The sequence below is a fragment of the Sorex araneus genome, chromosome X, assembly GCF_027595985.1.
Source record: "Sorex araneus isolate mSorAra2 chromosome X, mSorAra2.pri, whole genome shotgun sequence".
NCBI classification, from domain to species: domain Eukaryota; kingdom Metazoa; phylum Chordata; class Mammalia; order Eulipotyphla; family Soricidae; genus Sorex; species Sorex araneus.
Genome location: NC_073313.1, coordinates 216,935,389 through 216,954,379, shown reverse-complemented (window position 1 = coordinate 216,954,379; position 18,991 = coordinate 216,935,389). Strand labels below are relative to the sequence as shown.

Here is an 18,991-nt window from a genome sequence, read left to right as displayed (position 1 = left end):
TGGGTGAAGTGGGGGTAGCCATTCCTGAGGATGCTCATAGCTATTCCTCTGGTTCTGTTCTCAAGAGTGACCCCTGGCAGTGTTCGGAGGAATTATGTGGTGCTTGGGATTCAAACTGGGGTCAGCTGTATTCAAGTGCCTTAACCCCTGTACCATGTCTCTAACCCCTAAAAATGTATTATTTTAATTTGATATTTTAAAAGACTTGTTTACTTAGGTGTCCCTAGTGATGTTGTGGCCGGGGAGACAAAAAAGGGGGGATGTGTCCAGGAGCAACTCCTAGTGATACTTGGGCCCATGCTTTGGCAGAATCATGGTCATAGCTACTGTTCAGGGCGTGGTACCTGGGGCAAGACCTGCTTGTGACCTCTTTGAGCTATTGTTGTCCCCCAGGAATGTATTTAGAGTAGTTTATCCTGTAATGGTAGAATCTACTGGACTCTTTATAGGTCTTCTCATAGGTTTAAAACACAGACAGACAGATACACACACGCACACAAAACACACACACACACACACACACACACACACACACACACAACCTCTCCATGTTACTCATTGCTGTAGATTTTCTGGCTTCATACCATGTTTCTATAGTATCTATAGAAACTCCTTTATCCAGTATTTCTTTATTATGGTAAGAGCTGTATAATAATTTCAGCCTTTTTTCTTTTTTTTGTGGTGCCTCATATGTTCATAGCTTGCACTCATCACTCAGTTATATCCTTGGCTTAAGTTGGGATGGTTTTGATCACGAGTGCTAGTTCATGTTTTCTTTCCTATAATACCTAGTTTTCTCGGGTTCTGAGTAGATGCTTCTTGGGCATTTAAAGAAAACTTAGCAACTTAGTCCTGTACTAAAGTTCCTCCCCTGCTGGGGACTTTCTCTTCCATTGTCTTCTACTTTCCTGTAATCCTTTCTGTTTCCAAAAATAGAAAAAGAGCTTAGGATTTTTACATATTTAATAACAGTTGATTGAAATAGTATTTGTCTTTCTGTAGTCACATTTCCCTCTTTCATACGTTTACCAGTGTCATTAACTCTAGTTTTGCTTCTTTGTCGTTTCTTTTCTTTGTTGTTGTAATTTTTACTTTTGTTTAATGTATTATTGTGTTTTGTGGATCTAGTCAGGGAACCGTGACCGTATTTTATGTTTGTATCTACATTTTATTTTGCATGCGTAACGTGGCTTTCCCTGGATGTTCTTTTTGGTAAGTTCCAAATTTACAAAGCATATTGTTTTTTTGTAGTGTAAGTTGTAATGTTTTCACTTTCTTTTTCCCTTCTAGTAGTGTGATCATGCTCATAAGTTTTTAATTTTTGAAGAATTTATTTGATAATTATTTTTCCTAACAGCTTGTTTTTCTTAGTAGTGTAGTTTGGTACTAATCCGCTTTGATTTGTTTTGTAGCCTCACTCTGTCAGTTGCTGATCACTATTAGCCCTTGCTGTCTCAAGTATTTTATTTTTTTAAAGAGCCTATTAGTCATTTAGAAATTCTGTTTTAAAAGCTTGTGCTTCCATATAGCAAACATAAAAGAAGAGTTTTCACTGAAATATTTTCGTTTTCTATGAGCAATGCATTTTAATTTTGTTTTTACAGCAACAGCTAGCTCAACTACAGAAAGAAAAATCAGAGATTCTGAAAAATTTGGCATTATATTACTTCACCTTTGTAGATGTTATGGAATTCAAGGTATGTATTCTAATATATAAATTTTAGGATTGTAGATAAAGATTTGCTGTTTATTAATTGTATAAATTCCTTATCACCTGTAGATAGTAAATTTAGAATTCTTCTAAACCTCAGATTTGAAATATATAAATTTTTATCTTTTCTGAGTTTTATGTAAACGATTAAAATAAGCTTTTATTTTAGGATCATGTTTGTGAATTGCTGAATACTATTGATGTCTGCCAAGTCTTCTTTGATATTGTAAGTATAATTTTCTGAGAAAAATTTAGTTCTCCTATTTCCTGTAACACTGATTTCACCAAATACTTTCCTCTAGTTTATGTGACTAGTCTATAACATTTTAGAAGTGTAAATTTAGCTTGCTTTATAGCTTTTTAATGTAAAGAGTTACACTGTATTGCTTATTCATTATTTCTACTTTCTAATTATTTCATTAATTATAAACTTTTATTTGAGCATAGCCTGACAAGCTACCCGTGTTGTATTCGATATGCCAAAAACAGTAACAAGTCTCACAGTGGAGATGTTACTGGTGCCGCTCGAGCAAATCAATGAGCAATGAGATGACAGTGACAGTGACATATTACATAATAGGAAGTGATTGTTTTTGTTTTTTTAGTATGTCCAGTTAATCAGATACTATTTTTCTTTTTCTTTTTTCTTTTTTCTTTTTGCTTTTTTTGGGGGATGGTGGTGTTACACCTGGAAGTGCACAGGGGTTATTCCTGGCTCTACACTTAGAAATTCTTGCTGGCAGTGCTTGGGGGACCCTATGGAATGCCGAGGATCAAATCCGAGTTTGCTGCATGCAAGGCAAACACCATAGCCACTGTACTATAACTCCAGTCCTGACACTATTTTTCTTTATAAAAGATATGCCTGACAAGATTATTCTTAGAATGACAGTTATAGATAGCCTAGATGAAAAATTTTGGGCTGGAGCCATAACACAGTGGGTAGGGCGTTAGCCTTGCATGCGGTCGACCTGGGTTTGATTCCCAGCATCCCATGTGGTCCCCAGAGCACTGCCAGGAATAATTCCTGAGTGCAGAGCCAGGAGTAACCCCTGTGCATAGCCGGGTGTGGCCCAAAAAGGAAAAAAAGGGGAAAAAAATGAAAAATGTCTATGTGGGCTTAATGGCAGAATTTTAAAATTTTTTTTGGTAATACCCCATTTTCTTATTTAGTGAGATCGGCTTTGGTGTTTCTATTATACTGGTTTTGATTGCACTTTTAAACATTGTACAGATTGAATATAGGGCAATCCTGAACTCTTATCCATCAAATTGGGTCACAAGCACAAAGTTGTAACATAGAATTTCCAAATTGCGGACATGTTTTTGGTGAAGGAAGTTAGGTAGAATTTTAGTTATTGGGATATAGTTAATGAAAAATTACTAGCTTTCACTAGCTGCCATTATAATTTATGACTTTTAAAATTTGAAGCTGGAGTGATAGTACAGCAGTTTGGGCATTTGCCTTGCACTTGGCCTACCTGGGTTCAATCCCCAGATCCCATACAACTGAGCACTACCAGTAGTAATTCTTGAGTAAACCTGAGCATTGCTAGGTGTGAGCCAAAAATCCCCCCTTACAAAAAGTTTGTGAAATCAAAAAGATTTAAGCTTGATTTAAACTTGGTTTGTTTTCTAGACTGTAAACTTTGATTTAACAAAGAACTACTTAGATTTGATCATAACCTATACAACACTAATGATCCTGCTGTCACGCATTGAAGAAAGGAAGGCAATCATTGGATTATACAATTACGCTCATGAAATGACCCATGGAGCAAGGTAGTCCTGCACTGTAAAAATCTTTGTTAAATTCTCAGTTTAGTGGTTTACAACTCGGTGAAATTAAATTGTCTATTTCAAGTGACCGCGAATATCCACGCCTTGGTCAGATGATTGTGGATTATGAAAACCCTTTAAAAAAGATGATGGAAGAATTTGTACCCCATAGCAAGGTAAGAACTGTTTCTGTTTGTTTTGGGGAATGGGGGCTGTTCCTAGCAGTGCTTAGGGCTGTTTCTCTGTCTCCGAAGTGATCCCTTGTGGTACTTGGGGGACTTTTTGGACCAGAGGATCAAATCAGAGCAGTGTGGAATGCAAGTCCTGAACTATCTATCTGATAGTTCTCTCCCTGAACTCTCTAATATTAGCACCCTCAAGCTCTGCTGGAGCGGCCCTGGTGATCCTTGGCACCAAAGGGTCTGAGCTTCATTTCTTCCTCAGGCACCAATATTGAACTGTCAGGCCAATTCGCCGGGTGCTGTCAGGACTGGCCACTTGGCTTCCTGAATAATACCTGGGATGCCCGTCCCTGGCGTGCACAGCACCCTTTCCCCCTGCTTATACAGAATTACTGGATGAAATATACTTAAAAGACACATTCCTAGGTTCTAATAGAGGTTCTGGTTCATTCATTAAGAGCCCCAAATTCTGTATTCTGAACAAACTCAGGTAAGTTTGTCACCAAGAAGAGTAAAACATTACTCTGTATAATCTTTAGAACACAGAATGAATAACAAACAGTTTTTAAAAAGCAAGAAGTAGATCAGTAGAACGTTGAATATTATTTTTGTTTTGTTTTGAGACGAACTACCTCTGGCAGTGCTGAGGGTTTACTCCTGGCCATGTGTTCAGGGATCAAGGTTTGGGGAACTGTTAGTGGTGCTGGAGAACAAACCTGCGTCAACCACTTTTAAGGGAAGTGTCTTACCCATTCCACTCTCTCTTTGACTTAAAACATTAAATATCTTGATGATCGAGCTGTAATTAAAAAAAACTGTCAGTAATATTGATGTACTAATTTCATAATTGTTCTCCGGAGAAATATGAGACATGGCTGAATTCTGTTATACTTAGTTATGAACCCTGAAGTCTTATTTTTCAGGGACTGCTATCAGAGAGTAGAAAACATGTACAAAAGAATGACTCTAGGGGCTGGAGCGATAGCACAGCCGGTAGGGTGTTTGCCTTGCACAGGGCCAACCCGGGTTCAATTCCCAGCATCCCACATGGTCCCCTGAGCACCGCCAGGAGTTATTCCTGAGTGCAGAGCCAGGAGTTAACCCCTGTGCATCGCTTGGGTGTGACCCAAAAAGCCAAAAATAAAAAAAAGAATGACTCTAGGTTTTCTACTTCTATTGAAGATCACCGAACTTTTTTTGAGGTTTTTTTTTTCGAGGGGTGACTGCTCTGAACTCTGTGCTTGGGAGATTTTCCTGGCAGTGCTTGGGAAACCGTGCAGTACTTGGGGTCAGAACTTTCTCTGCATACAAAGAATGCCCTTTTGAGCTGTCTCTGGCCTAAACATTTGAACCCTTAGGAAAGTAACATGGTTTCCATAATGAAGCTCTCACCCAAGAATGCAGAACCAACATACAGGAGTTTTTCTTTTTAACAATTCTTTTTTTTTGTGACAGTGATTTTCAGTGTTTTATTGTTACTTAAGTAACACAGTTATAATAGTGTTAGTGTTTATGGTTTTAATATACTATGTTATTGTAATTCTGCCACCACCAAAATGCCAGACTGTCCACCATTGACCATAGGACCTTTCTGGTCAGCTGTTCTCCACCCCACTCTCCATTCTTTCCTTATGTTTTGGGCTATACCTGGTGGTATTTGGGGCCTTACTCCTGTTGGTGCTTGGGGTTCATGCAATTTTGGGAACTACACCCCCGCCTCTCCCATGCAGCGCTTGTACTCTACCCCTTTGAGCCATTTCCTCATCCTCAGACCCCATTTTCTTTCTTTCTTTTTATCTACTTAATTCTTGTGGTACTGATAATTGAACCCTGGGCATTGTGTGTGGGAGACATGTGCAACTACCACTGAGCCACACCTCCAGTGCTTGTCATAAAATTTAACCAAAAAATTAGGGGAAGGAAATTGGAACAAAGGAGCATAGTTATAATCAGTAGACTGTTTTGAAGTAGTACAATTATAAATGCATGGCAGTTGTAGCAATTTTTTAAATGAAAAAGGGGGACTAGAGAGATAGTATGACAGCGCTTACTTTGCATATGGGTATTGAGGGTGTGATCCCCAGCACTGTATATGGTCCCTTCTGTGCCCTGCCACTAGTAATCCTGTGCCAAGACCCTAAGCACTGCTGGTGTGGCCGCAAAACAGTTAATTGGAAAGGCAAAAACGTGTTTTTATTCCTTAACTCTTTCTTTCCTCTTTTATTCAGTCTCTTTCAGATGCACTAATTTCCCTTCAGATGGTGTATCCTCGAAGGAATCTTTCAGCTGATCAGTGGAGAAATGCTCAACTGCTGAGTCTCATCAGTGCGCCCAGTACAATGCTGAATCCTGCACAGTCTGACACTGTATGGCGTTATCTTTTGTCTTTTTGAATGAAAATAGAGTTGCTATTTTTTAAAAAATTAACTGTGCTGCTGATGTCTTCTTTCTGATCTATTTTGCTTATTAGTAGTTTATTGTAAAAATGCCTATAGTTGTCATTCTATTTAATTTTTTTTAAATTGCTGACTTCTGATGCTGTTAATTAAAAGAATATATTTTCTTTTAAAGTTTAAAAGTTTAGAATATATCTAAACTGTCATAAATAGTAAAAAGTTTAGAAGATAACTGTTATGGATAAGAGAATAGATAAAGTTCTCCCAAGTCTTACTAACTCAAGAAAAGCTTTCTTATGTTGTTATATTTTTAGGGGTTTTTTTTGCATATATGATGATAGATACTGTACATATGGAGAATTTAGCCACACATGGTGAATTTGGTGTGATAGTGAGCACCCATGTACATTAATTGGTGGGGCGGGAAGTGGCAGATTTGGGCCACAGCTAGTGGTGCTTAGGAGTGGCCCCTGGCTGTGCTTGGGGACTTTATGTGGTGCTGGAGATTTGAACCGGCCTAACCGCTTTGCTCTCTCTTCAGCTTCCATAAATACATTTTAGCTAGAATTTTTTTTCCTTTGGAATATTACTAACTTCAATAGACTTGAGAATTTGGACTGTCATTTTCAGAAAGACAGTTTAGTGAGCATTTTTAATTTCAACTTTTGGAATTGATTTTAGCACTGTTTGGAGTGGGGAGCCACACTCTGGTGCTGGACAAGGGACCTAGCTTATGCACAGCAGTACACAGCAGTAAGAGCGTGAGGTGCAGGGGACTGAACCAGGGCCTGGAATATGAAAGACCACTTGAGTCAAGTCCCCACATGCAACTGCATTTTTAAGAAGAGGTTTGGTCAATGGGAAAATTGCACCATTCTCCATTAGTTTCTGTAAACTGCAAGGTTAGAGATTTCAAAAAAATTTTCAACTCCAGTTTTTATTTGGTATCATGATTTATAAACTATTAACAGCAGTGTTTCAGGCATACTGTTCCACCACTGTACTAACCATCTGGGTGTCAGTGTCTCCATACCACTGTCTCTACATCTACCTGTAGGCCCTCTGCTTCCCTTAACAAAATTCTGTAGATTGAGTCTCAGACTGTTACAATTAACTTTTTTATTCCCTTACTGTAGGTTGCAAAGTTTTATCTAATTTTTCAGGTTTGTTGTTTTGTTGTTGTATTTGAGCCAAGAATTGAGTATTAAGAATTCTGAAGAGAGTGACTCAATATGGAATATATCTTGAGGATTTCTTTTAACCACAGTTTATATATTTTCTGTTTTTAAGATGCCTTGTGAATATCTCTCTTTGGATGCAATGGAAAAATGGATTATCTGTAAGTAAGACTTTTTTTTAACCTTTAATCACCATGGTTTACAAAGTGGCTTTATTACAGTTGGTTCAGGCATTCAGTGTTCCAACACCAATCCCACCAACAGTGTGACTTTCCATCCATTATTGTTCCTACTTTCCCAAATACCCTTCAACTTGCCCCCATAATAGGCACAAAATAATTTATTTTATATTCCTTGTTACAACAAAGTGACTAATGGAATTATCGAAAAATTCTTCAGTAAAAGAAAATTGTTGTGTCTCACAGTGGGGTTATTATCTGAGGATTTTCTAAGCTGTTTGTTGCTAGTTAAACAGTCTGTGCTATTACTGTTCTTGCTTATTGAGCTTAGTTGGCTTTTATTCTACTTTCCCATTTGATTTGGTGTGCTTCTACTGGGCTGTCAGAGTTGTAGAATTTGGAGGTGTGATATGGCTGTGTATGTCGAGCACTCCAGAAAGTCCAGAATTTGTACAACTGGGGTAATAGGTTTCAGTGGCTTGGCATGCATCTCTTCCAAGATAGTTGTGAATTGAGCAGTTGTTTACATGACTGAGTATGTGGGATGTAGGGGTGGCTACTGGGACTTACAGCAGTACTGGGGTGGAAGGTGACTATGCACTTTACTCAGAGAAAACCCCAGAATTTTCAGCCCGAAAATCAGTGTACTTGGAATTTTACGTCAGTTTGACGTCTACAGAGATTGCATTGAAGTTAGGCCATTTGTATGGTTTGTATGGGGGTGGCTGTGGTGTGTGGGTGCAGCTGCCAGGGTTTTGGCAGGGCAAGGACTCAGCCCATCCTACCCTCTGGGGGTGCCCCAGAGTTTCAGCAGAAAACACAGGAGTTTTAGTCACTTTTAGACCTCACTTCTATTTATTTATTTATTTTGGTTTGAGCCATACTCATCTGTGCTCAGGACTTATTCCTGGCTCTCTGCTCGAGGTTCATTCCTCCTGGTGCTCAGGGGAATTGCATGCGTTACCAGGATCAAACTGGGTCTGGCCACATGAAAGGCAAGCATCTTGCCTGCTATACTGTGTATCCAGCTCCTGATTCAGGATTTTGAAGATGAAAGTGACTATGGACAATTAGAGGAAAATTTCACAATGTATAGATTGGTTTGGAACTGGCTCACCAGTACTTTGTCTACAGCAGGCATTGAGTAAATCTTTAATGATTTTCTCAGATGAGGTTTTATGACCTTTTATAGAGAGCTAAAAAGGACATTAACAAATGTCATATATGTTTAGTATTAAAGTAAAAGATATTTGAATTCATAAACTAGAGCAGTAATAAAGCAAAAGAATATTAAGCTCAGGGAAAATACTTGCGCCTAAGTCTAGCTCTGATACCTTGATAGTAAAAGTTATGCTAACCTCTGAACTTTAATTTCTTCAACTGTAAAAGAAGGATACTATCTCTTGTCTTTTCTGAACAGATTAACACATATGTAAAAAGTTGTTAGTAAAAATTAGTGGTGTGGACATGTGGAATGCTATTACTCTTTATCATTTCTTCTACTGATTTAGAAAACTAGATCAGGTTTATTTTTCATTTATTTATCAACTAATGATTCCTGTATAAAGTATTCATGACTTCTGTTTATATGTTTTTCCAAAGAATGTCTATTTATTTTTTAAAATAATTTCTGCAGTAACCCAGAATTTTCACCCTTGTGTCACTGTATGAACAAATATAAATTCTGCAAAATACACAAAATAACTATTATAAAACAACTGCTGTCAGCTTTTATGTATATGTATACATGTTTCTTAAAAATTTTGAGAGACAGACGTAGATCTCACTCATCTGTGGAATATAAAGTAGCAGAATGGGCGATTAACACCCAAGAGTAGTAGAGATAAGAACCAGGAGGTCTGCCCCACAGCTTGGAAACTGGCCTCACATGCTGGGGGAAAAGGCAGCTAAGATAGAGAAGGGAACACCTAGTAGAGGATGTTGGGAGGACCAACTTGGGTTGAAAGCTGCGTGCCAAAAGCAGACTATAGACCAAACATGATGGCCGCTCAGTACCTCTGTTGCAAACTACAACATCCAACAGGAGAGAGAAGAAAAGGGAATGCCCTGCTGCAGAGGCAGGGTGGGGTGGGGGTGGTGGGAGGGATACTGGAAACATTGGTGGAGGAGAATGGGCACTGGTGGAGGGATGTAAACGATCACTTTATGACTGAAATGCAAACATGAAAGTTCATAAGTTTGTAACTGTACCTCACAGTGATTCACTGATAAAAATTTAAATTAAAAATTTTTTTGATAATTGATTGCTTTCTGTATCTTGAAGTTACACCCCTGTTATAACTGAAATAACTTTTATTTGTTTTTTTATATTTATATGTACTTTTCTTCTTATTTCAAGTTGGCTTTATTTTGTGCCATGGAATCCTAAATACTGATGCAACAGCACTGAATCTTTGGAAGCTAGCTCTTCAAAGTAGCTCTTGCCTCTCTCTTTTCCGGGATGAAGTTTTCCATATTCACAAAGCTGCAGAAGACTTATTTGTGAACATACGAGGGTATGATGTTTCAGTTTCTTTTTCTTTTTATGGAAAAGGGAGTGAGTGCATTTTATTTTTAGGTTTTGGGAATGAAAAAGTGTCATCTCTAGGAAAAAGTTATAGCCTGTACTGTCATGCTAGTCTTGTTATGTCTAATAGTTTTCATATAGGTAGTTCTGTGTTTTTTATGCAGTATTACAGATAAAAATGCTCTAGTGTTTCTGCCCTTTCCAAAACAAGTGTTTCAGGTAAAGAAGTATCAAGTGTTTATGCAATTATTTTTATTAAATTATAAATAATTACAGGGGCCAGAGAAATAGTATAGTGGGTAGGTTGTTTGCCTTGCACGCAGCACTGAGCACTGCTGTGAGAGGCCCAAAGCCCAAAAAAATCAAATAAAAAAAGAGTATAGATGTTAAGCTACTATAATAGGAAATGTTTCTATTGAGTAAGAAATTATACTGAGTCACTCTCAGTACTTATATCCTATAAAGCAAAAAATTCTTCGAAATTTTCTTACTAAAAATTTTTCAGTATCACATTTCTTTCTTCCTGCGGCTCTTTTACAGCCAGTATACAAAAGCCACTTTGAAATCAGACTTGATAATAATTATAAAACTTTGTGAATTAGGAGCATCTAAACTATTTTGGGATCCTCTATATTCAATAATTATTAAATAATTATGTTGATTTGTTAGCTTTAGGTATTACTGAAACTTAACCTAAATTTCTTTCACACTTAATTTTGTACTGTCATGATGAAATTTAGGTAAAGTAAAACTTTAGCACTAGTAATTTAAGCTCGTAGATCTCAAATTTTGGTGTGTATGAAAATTACTCTGAGATATGAATTAGTGTACCGCATCCTGGGCATTGCTTTTTTTTGTGCCAATATTAAAGTAATCTTCCCTTCCTCCCTTAGTAATTTGATATAAATTTTTTTTTTTTTTTTTGCTTTTTGGGTCACACCCAGCGATGCTCAGGGGTCACTCCTGGCTCTGCACTCAGGAATTACCCCTGGCCATGCTCAGGGGACCATATGGGATGCTGGGAATCGAACCCGGGTCGGCCACCTGCAAGGCAAACGCCCTATCCCCTGTGCTATCACTCCAGCCCTGATTGATATAAAATTTTAAAGTAGAAAAATGCATAAAATTTGGCTATGCAGCTCAGTAATTACAAACCTGACACTTGATGATCTAGATCAAGTTATAGAACATTTTCATCTCCAGAATATTTTCTTCTACATTGGTCAGTAATAATTCCACGCCTTTCATCCACATCTCATCTCTCAAGTGACAAATCTTCTATTTCTGTCACCGTCAGTAATTCTAATACTCTCATTCATGCAGGTAGTCTGCAGTAATGATACCCTGTATACTTTTCATTTCTTATGCTGCTTTCACATGGGAATATTATATGGCATATGACCTTTGTCATTTTCTAGTTAGTTGATACGGAAAATCATGAAATTATGAAACTTTTATAGTTTCTAGGGCTGGAGCGATAGCACAGCGGGTAGGGCATTTGCCTTGCACGTGGCTGACCTGGGTTTGATTCCTCTATTCCTCTCGGAGAGCCTGGCAAACTATCGAGAGTATCCCCCTCGCATGGCAGAGCCTGGCAAGCAACCCATGGCATATTCAACATGCCAAAAACAGTAATAAGTCCCACAATGGAGACATTACTGGTACCCACTTGAGCAAATTGGTATGACAGTGCAGTGCTAGGCATATAAAACCAAGTTGCTATGTACATTAAGTGAATTTATGATGCAAGTTAAGCTTAACTATCATGAAATAATTTTTGTCATGATTTTAAGAATTTTATATTTATTTTTTGGGTTTTGGGCCACTATCAGTGGGCTCAGGGGTTATTCCTGGCTCTGCACTCAGGAATTACTCTTGGCTGTGCTGAGAGACCATTTGGAATGATGGGGCTTGAACCTGGTCAGTTGCCTGCAAGGCACACACCATACCCACTGTATTATCTCTCTGGTCCCGATAATTTTGTATTTAAAGGGAGAAATTTTCATTTTAAATTGTGAGTGATGAACCCAATTTCAGTTTAGGACTATTACAGTAATTAAAATAAAATCCCAAATATTATAGACTTGGTAGACATTGCACATTTACTCAAAGAATGCTATAGAAGATAGATACGCTTATATGTGTATATTACATTTCAAAAATTTTCAGATCTTTTTATTTTATCAATTTTTAGATTTTATATCCAATATTAATGAAATAATGATTAGCATTTATTTTCAAATGGTACCTTAAAACTGATATATATTGGTGTTCTGTTTCTTTAAATGCTTTTTTCAGTTTGAAAATCATGGATTTATTTTAATGGTGCCTAAAAATCAATCATCCATAATTGTATCCTTAAAATAATTTTAAGTTGTCATTATTTCCTATTCCCATTCTCAGAACAACCATCCTTAAGTGGTTGCTAGTATTGATCATTATTATGTATTCTTTCAGAACTTCTCTGTGTTTAGCAGATAGCATAAAAAGTTAGAAGTCGTAATTTTAACTTTTATAAATCACTATTACATTGGAAGTATAATTTTAATATCTATCTTAGGGAAATATATGTTTAATATAATTAAAACCTGTATTATGAAGGTTGGCTTGATTTTTGGCTTTATTCCTGTAACATAATATGAGTTTTGCTTTCCTAGCAAGACTTAAATGTGCTATCAGAGGTTGTGGCTAGCCTTTTCTATGCACTTCTGGTTTGGGGACCATTTTTCTTAAAATAAGACATTTAAAATTGACTTTTAGGGGGCTGGAGCGATAGCACAGCGGGTAGGGCATTCGCCTTGCACGTGGCCGACCCGGGTTCTAATCCCAGCATCCCATATGGTCCCCTGAGCACTGCCAGGGGTGATTCCTGAGTGAAGAGCCAGGAGTAACTCCTGTGCATCACCGGGTGTGACCCAAAAAAAACCAAAAAAAAAAAATTGACTTTTAGTATTTGTTGTTTATCAAGTTATAATTAACATGGCTTTAATTTCTTTGCTCATAGCTATAACAAGCGTATTAATGACATAAGAGAATGCAAGGAGGCAGCTGTGTCACATGCGTAAGTAGTTCTTTTATATGTGGTACTTCTTTATCAAGAATTTCTCAACATACGATTTGTTGAAATGGGTACAGATTCATCTTCAAGGTGAGGTAGTAGAAAATGGAGACTGCTCATCAATGAGAACTAGATAGGCATATTTATTTATTTATTTATTTTTTATTAATAGTTTATTTTTAATTAGTGAGTCAACGTGAGGGTACAGTTACAGATTTATACATTTTTGTGCTCATGTTTCTCCCTTACAAAGTTTGATAACCCATCCCTTCACCAGTGCCCATTCTCCACCACCAGTAAACCCAACATCCCACCCCCCCTTCCCAGTCCCGTCTCCCCCCACCCCACCCTGCCACTATGGCAGGGAATTCCCTTTTGTTCTCTCTCTCTGGTTAGGTGTTGTGGTTTGCAATAAAGGTGTTGAGTGGCCATTGCGTTCAGTCTCTAGTCTATATTTGGCCCACATCATCTTTCCCCCACATGACCAACAACCACATTTTACTTGCTGTTCCCTTCTCTGAGTTGCCCAGAATGAGAGAACAGCCTCTAAGCCATGGTGACAACCTCCTGGTACTTATTTCTACTATTCTTGGGTGTTCGTCTTATAGTCTATTATTCTATATTCCACAGATGAGTGCAATCTTTCTATGTCTGTCTCTCTCTTTCTGACTCATTTCACTTAGCATGATACTTTCCATGTAGATCCACTTATATGTAAACGTCATGACCTCATTTTTTCTAACAGCTGCATAGTATTCCATTGTATATATGTACCAGAGTTTCTTCAACCAGTCATCTGTTCTAGGGCACTCGGGTTTTTTCCAGATTCGAGATAGGCATATTTAATACATGGTAGTCTTAGAATTAGTGTAGACAGATTTTAAATGTTCTTAACGTGTTGATGACACTTTAAAGAAGTATTTTAGGAAGAACTTTTTTGGGAGGTAGGAGGACAGCCTTTTGGGCCACACCTGTCAGTTCTCAGGGGCTACATTTTGAAAGGTGCTTGGTTGACCATGTGGTTTCAGAGATTGTACTTTGGCTTCTTCATGCAAGCCTGGTGAGCCCCTATGAACTTTAATTTTGGGCATCTTTTAAATTTCTTAGTACCCCTCTGCTTATATATTAATACTTTGCAGATTGTGATTGTTTTTGTACTACTACATAAAAATTGACATATTTATGCTGTGCCTAATATTAAGAAAATAGTGCTTACTTCTCAGTGTATGTTTGCCCCGTATTCCTACTTCTAAAAATTTAGCCAGCATATAAAGTAAAGGCTAGGGTAGCAAATATCTTTGGTTATCTTTGTAATTTTCTCGCAAAATAATTCAAATTTTGGGGGCCAAAGAGATAGTACAATGGGTAGGGCATTTGCCTTGTTCACAGCTAACCTGGATTTGATCCCCAGCATCCCACATGGTCCCTCAAGCCTGCCAGGACTGATTTCTGAGTGCAGAGCCAGAAGTAAGCCCTGAGCACTGCCAGGTTTTGCCCCAAAACCAAAAAATAAAATTATAATTTGGTAGTGGACTGGAGCGATAGCACAGCGGGTAGGGCGTTTGCCTTGCCTGCAGCTGGACCTGGTTTGATTCCTCTGTCCCTCTCAGAGAGCCCGGTAAGCTACCGAGAGTATCACACGGCAGAACCTGGTAAGCCACCCATGGCGAATTCTATATGCCAAAAACAGTAACAAGTCTCACGATGGAGACGTTACTGGTACCTGCTTGAGCAAATCGATGAATAGGATTACAGTGCTACAATTCATCCTAATTGTTATATACTTAGGCATAGTCTAATGTATGACATAATACATATAGATACTACTTACCTATATATCTTACTTATATCTATTTTGTATAGTTGCTTAGAATATTTTCTCCATTGAGGCTAGGTAATGTGAAGATAACATCTGACCTATCAGTGTATATATTTTTTTTGTCAAAACTATTCAAACTGCATTCTCTCCTTCACCTACTTCCAAAGGAAGAGAAAAGCGATCATAATTGGTAAAAGGCAGTTGGGAAAGCCACACCTCGAACTGGCTTTATGTATGCTCTGGCTCTTTCTCGTAGTTTTGGGTGCTGTATAGGATCAGAGAGACTTCTTTAGTAATGAACCACAGAAATCATCCCTGAAAGTATAGTCTTTTATCAGTATTTTTATAAGACAAGGAGAAAACAAACGGAGCTGCCAGGCTAGGCGTGATCCCTGAGGGCAGAGTCAAGAATAACCTTGAGCATCACCAGGTGTGGTCCAAATAAAGAACAAAAATATGTGATTAAAATTGCAAAAATTGTTCAGAAGTAGACACCTGGGAATGTCTTCCTAAATGTCTGTTCGTCTTGACTGTTGGATAGGATTTTGATAGATGAAGAGAACAGAGTGAACAGATTGTTACAAAAGCAGTTCAAGAAAGGCAATAGGACATGAGGGCTGGAGAGATGATCCAGTGGGTAGTGTTTGCCTTGCATGTGGCTGACCCAGGTTCAATCCCTGGTACCCCAGAGCACCATTAAGAGTAATTCTGAGATCCAGGAGTAACTCCTGAGCATTGCCAGGTGTGGCCTCCAAACCAATATATGTAAATATATGACAGAAATTTGTTTAAGGAGAGACATAAAAGGATTTTTGTAGGGCATCTTTATAAAAGTCATTGGCTCCAAAATGCTGTTCTTTAATTGTTAGTAATAATTTTAGTAGAAACAGTTAAATTATGTTATTATCTTTACCTATAGTGGTTCAATGCACAGAGAAAGACGCAAATTTTTAAGGTCTGCACTGAAAGAATTGGCCACTGTCCTCTCTGATCAACCAGGTTTACTAGGTCCAAAGGTAAGTTAGAAAACCTAAGTATTATTTTTTCATAAAATTTCACTAAAATGTTTGTGAAAAGCTACATAAAAGTATCTTAGTACAAAAATGAATGTGCCAACGTGACACTCATACAGCATACCTCCCTCAGTTGTTTATATGCCTCTTCTCCTTTGTATGTGCTTTCAGATTCTTTTCATGCCTTCTCATTATCCCTTTTGATCTTGATATTATCAGTGCTTATCAATCATATTTTACTTAGAGAAAGATTGTGATTATGTTTTCGGTTTTTGCATGGTAGTAACCAAGGTATGTATGTATGTTTGTTTGTTTTTTCAATTAGGCACTTTTTGTTTTTATGGCATTATCCTTTGCCCGTGATGAAATTATTTGGCTACTTCGTCATGCAGATAATATGCCAAAGAAGAGTGCAGATGACTTTATTGATAAGTAAGTTAGCACCATTGAAATTATGTATTTTGATACATGGGCTGTTAAATATAAGGGCTTTGAAGTAAAATTACCTGAAAACTGTTTTTGACATTTACGTGCTTTTATAATAAAGAAATACTTATATTCTTAGATTCTATGAATTTGTATGCAAAAGTTGACTGTAGCTTAAAATAAGGGCTTCTGTCTTGTTACTAAGGTGTTGGTAAAGTTCTTGTTTGTTTTCTTGTTTTCTTTTTTCTGTGAAACTTAGTCTTCAAAATTATTTATTAGACAAATACTTTTTTTTTTCTTTTTGGGTCACACCCGGCGATGCACAGGGGGTTACTCCTGGTTCTACACTCAGGAATTACTCCTGGCAGTGCTCAGGGAACCATATGGGATGCTGGAATTTGAACCCGGGTCGGCCGCGTGTAAGGCAAACGCCCTACCCGCTGTGCTATCGCTCCAGCCCCTAGACAAATACTTAAATAAGAATTCTTACATAGTGGTGTTGCAGCTGAGCATGTCACTTGAGATGTCTTCCTCTCATTTTAGTGAATAGCTCCTCAGAGTGAGATAGACAAGTGAAGTAATTATGAGCATGCAGACTAATTTTAATTTCTTTCTAATCCTCAAATCCTCTTTTATTTCTGAACTATTTTAATTATACCTTTATTTTGGATTTTTGTCTATCAACTTATAAAGTAACTGACATTAAATATTTAGTAGTTCCTTTCCTATGAAAAATACTAGATAAATAATCAGCATTGAATATTTTTATAAAAATAATTTATTGAAGTATTTTTCTTGAATTAAAGGCACATTGCTGAATTAATATTTTACATGGAAGAGCTTAGAGCACATGTAAGGAAATATGGACCTGTAATGCAGAGGTATTATGTGCAATACCTTTCTGGCTTCGATGCTGTTGTTCTCAATGAACTTGTGCAGGTAAAAACTCTTATCCTTTTAGTCCTTCCACCTCTTCTTTCTAGTAACTGATTTATTTGCTCAGTAAGTATTTATAAAATTAAATCTCTTGCCATGTGGTGGAGATACAAGAGGAAATAAATCATGGCCTTACAGAAGTAAACCTGGTATCTAGCTTTTATGTAGGTTTTTTTTTGGATAGCTCTTATGTTTAAGTGGGCACAAACAAGACAATGATTGTTTGTCTTCAGGGTAGAAATGTACAGTAATGAAATTACATAGGTCTTTGCCAAAGAGTAGGTTGACTTTTTAGAAAGATTACCTTGGGATGGGAGTATATATATATATATATATATATATATATATATATGTGTGTGTGTGTGTGTGTGTGTGTGTGTGTGTTTCTGTGTTTGCTTACTAGGGACCAAGGGAAGAAGTGGGATACAGAGAAGAAAAAAATATAATAACTGTAGTAGGCTAGGTAAGAATTGATGGGAGACCTTATTTGTACAGTAGCTGTTAGATAAAGAGATAAAGAGGAGTTGATGGAGACGTAACAGTTGATAATTGTTAAAGGAAAATGTTAAAGGATAGATTCTTTTGCATAGTGTGTTAGAGCAGAGGTTCCCAAACTGGGTCTTACCACCAGCTTTTCTGGAAGATAAAAAAATCACTCAATGTCCTCCTGGATAGCTACCTTTTTTTAAGTGAACGGAATATAACCCCCATTTACATTTGAGCTACTTACTACCATATCCCAGATCATTCCAGTGGCTCCCTACGCAGTGGTATTGTCATCTTTTATGAAACACTGGGGTTTAGGACAGCTAGAACATTAAGATTTCATCTAGATGCTCTAATTTAAGTGTCCTAATTTTACATTCACTTTATATTCTTTTGCTATTGATTTTTAGTTAGCTTTTTATTTTTGTCTTTCATAACATATACTTTTTCCTCTTGATAAAAATTTGTTTTTATTTCAACTAAACTGAGGAAAAATGTTCTTTATTTCGTTTAATTTTATAAAATCACAAATGTTTGGGCCAGTGAGTTGTTCATTTGACTGGAGCATTTGTTTTGTGTGTAAGTTCCTGCTTTATTCCGGCACTGCAGACTTCTAGGCACTTCCAGTTGTGGCTCCGCAACCAAAATAATATCATAGACATCAAAAAGCTCACATAGAGTATAATGGAGGAATAATACAAATTCACTTTATATGATTATTTCTAAAAGTGTTGTTGCCAGAGAAATAGTCATACTTCGAAATTTTAATTTTGTTTAAATCTACTTAAAAATGCAGTAAGATTCTGTTCATTTGATTGTTACCTTATAGCCAATGTGTTTCTTCATTTATCCACTAGATGGTGCTCAGATGCTTCTTAAAAGAATACTACTTGAGCAGGGCATAAAACCCCAATTTATCCTTAAAAAAAGAAAAAAAAACTTGTTTGCAATTTATTTGAATAGTTAATGCATACAGAGAACCCACTGACTGTTCTCATGTTTTCATAGTCTTAAAATGTAAACCAGAGGGCCAAAGAGATAGTGCCTGGATTAAAGCACTTGTCTTGCAAGTGAGCTGTTTGATCACTGGCACTACATACGGTCCCCTGAGCACCTCTGGGGGTAATCCATGAGCAGATTGCCAGGAGTAAGTTCTGAGCATCACCATATATGGTCCCACTATGCCTCCACCCCTGGGCAGTGGGGTGGGGTGAAATAAACCATACATCTGATTTCATGTTATCTTAAAACTTGCTGTACCTTGTTGGGTATTTCACTGAACAATTAAACAGCCCTGTGTT

The 18,991-nt window shown here is 37.3% G+C and overlaps 1 protein-coding gene and 1 non-coding gene across 5 annotated transcripts in view; one reads left to right on the top strand and one right to left on the bottom strand.

Annotated features, from left to right (window-relative positions):
* Positions 1-18,991, top strand: part of NCKAP1 (NCK associated protein 1) — an 88,308-nt gene that overhangs the window by 32,813 nt on the left and 36,504 nt on the right. For 2 of the 4 annotated variants that reach the window (XM_055120146.1, XM_055120144.1), the window contains 11 exons: positions 1,611-1,697; positions 1,881-1,937; positions 3,351-3,493; positions 3,576-3,666; positions 5,901-6,038; positions 7,359-7,407; positions 9,785-9,941; positions 12,957-13,013; positions 15,749-15,845; positions 16,168-16,274; positions 17,075-17,207. In XM_055120146.1, the coding sequence (XP_054976121.1) occupies positions 1,611-1,697; positions 1,881-1,937; positions 3,351-3,493; positions 3,576-3,666; positions 5,901-6,038; positions 7,359-7,407; positions 9,785-9,941; positions 12,957-13,013; positions 15,749-15,845; positions 16,168-16,274; positions 17,075-17,207 (1,116 nt within the window). Of the gene's footprint in view, positions 1-1,604; positions 1,698-1,880; positions 1,938-3,350; positions 3,494-3,575; positions 3,667-5,900; positions 6,039-7,358; positions 7,408-9,784; positions 9,942-12,956; positions 13,014-15,748; positions 15,846-16,167; positions 16,275-17,074; positions 17,208-18,991 lie in introns of all 4 variants that reach the window. The other 2 variants (XM_055120145.1, XM_055120143.1) reach the window with 1 other exon arrangement.
* Positions 14,957-15,160, bottom strand: LOC129400349 (small nucleolar RNA U3). Its single transcript, XR_008627606.1, has one exon. It is a non-coding gene; the product is annotated as a small nucleolar RNA U3 (small nucleolar RNA).